Genomic DNA, 1,375 nt, shown 5'->3' with positions numbered 1-1,375 from the left:
GATCTCAGGAAGCAATTAAAATCACTGGTCCGAATCCTTTAAGAAAAGTACATACTTGCTTCTTTGAATCTATCTTTGTTACGCTTTACGAGTTGGAGGTCATTGCAATTTTCTACAATAATGATTGTCATTACTATATACATCCGCTATGACTATTTATCCCTTCTTTAAAATAACATGCATCCTGATACAAGTATTTTATGAAAAATCAGTGTCCCCAGTATATTCGCAAACGAACAATGAAAATGCAAACGAGAATAATTCTCACCGGCTGTTTTGTGATCATGATTTTTAATAATTTTAGCACGAGTGTCAAAGTTTCGTCAAAAGTCGATTTGGATTCCAACGAAAATGAAGAAACATTAGACAATCCGACCTTCACGATCTTAAATTTTAAAAAATCTGCTAATTCACCAGAATCAATTTTGCGTACATCTAATCCATCGACATTAATCTGGCATCAGGGAAACGAGTTCGTAAAAGAACCGAGAAAAAGAAGGATCTATACATTGCACGTGAGTAATAGATGTTACAAAAAAAATAATTATGTCTCGTGAGGTGAGTTTTTATACAAAACAATAAATATAATTGCGCATTTTTTTACGTATTTGCATGTGGATTTTTTAGACATTTGTACATCATAACTATTAGTTCTTCAAGAAAATGCGAATGTTATAAAGTAATTGTTTTAACAAATTTACAACTTTCATATCCATAAAATAAAACAAATAATAGATTACGTAATTAAAAATAATTGAAAAATTAAATTTATATATAATAGGTGTAATTTATAAATAATACAATATGAATAGTATAATGATCAAAAATTAAAAATTAGTTTATATTTAATTTGAGCTAAATTTAATTTTCAATTTAATGTTTAAAATTAAACATTATATAAATTGGGTAAATTATGATATATAAGAATCAATAATTATTATCAAGCATTATTATTTTGCAGATAGTGGAAGATAAAATTAAGAAATAATGCAATTTAATGTTAAGTGTAAACATTAATAAATTAAACTCAGTTTTTTAATTTAAAAATTAGATTTAGAATTAAATTAAAGTAGTCAATTCAATTTAATTTAAGAGAATTATTATTCAATTAATCGCATAATCTATTATTCATTTTTTAATTTTACATGTATCGAATTTTATCAAATGTAAAGCTATTAAAGCTAATATCAAATCACCTATTTCGCAACATTATGCTTCCTCAAATAATATTTACGTATAATATAATGTATATATATTCTGAATATATTCCAAAATTAGTTCAAATTTATATATTAATTTATGTTGAACACTCATGAGAGAGAGAGAGAGAGAGAGAGAGAGAGAGAGAGAGAGAGAGAGAGAGATATATATAATA

At 25.3% G+C, this 1,375-nt stretch overlaps 1 protein-coding gene across 1 annotated transcript in view; it reads left to right on the top strand.

The window, feature by feature from the left end:
• The first annotated feature begins 200 nt into the window (after positions 1-200).
• The window catches only part of LOC105624826, a 2,749-nt gene continuing 1,574 nt past the window's right edge, over positions 201-1,375 (top strand). The window contains exon 1 of the mRNA XM_012206178.1: positions 201-515. Within this exon, the coding sequence (XP_012061568.1) occupies positions 201-515 (315 nt within the window). The remainder of the gene's footprint in view (positions 516-1,375) is intronic.

This window comes from Atta cephalotes (assembly GCF_000143395.1).
Source record: "Atta cephalotes unplaced genomic scaffold scaffold00090, whole genome shotgun sequence".
In the NCBI taxonomy this organism is placed as follows: Eukaryota; Metazoa; Arthropoda; class Insecta; order Hymenoptera; family Formicidae; genus Atta; species Atta cephalotes.
Note: the sequence above shows the minus strand (reverse complement) of the source record. Positions and strands in the feature narration are given on the sequence as shown.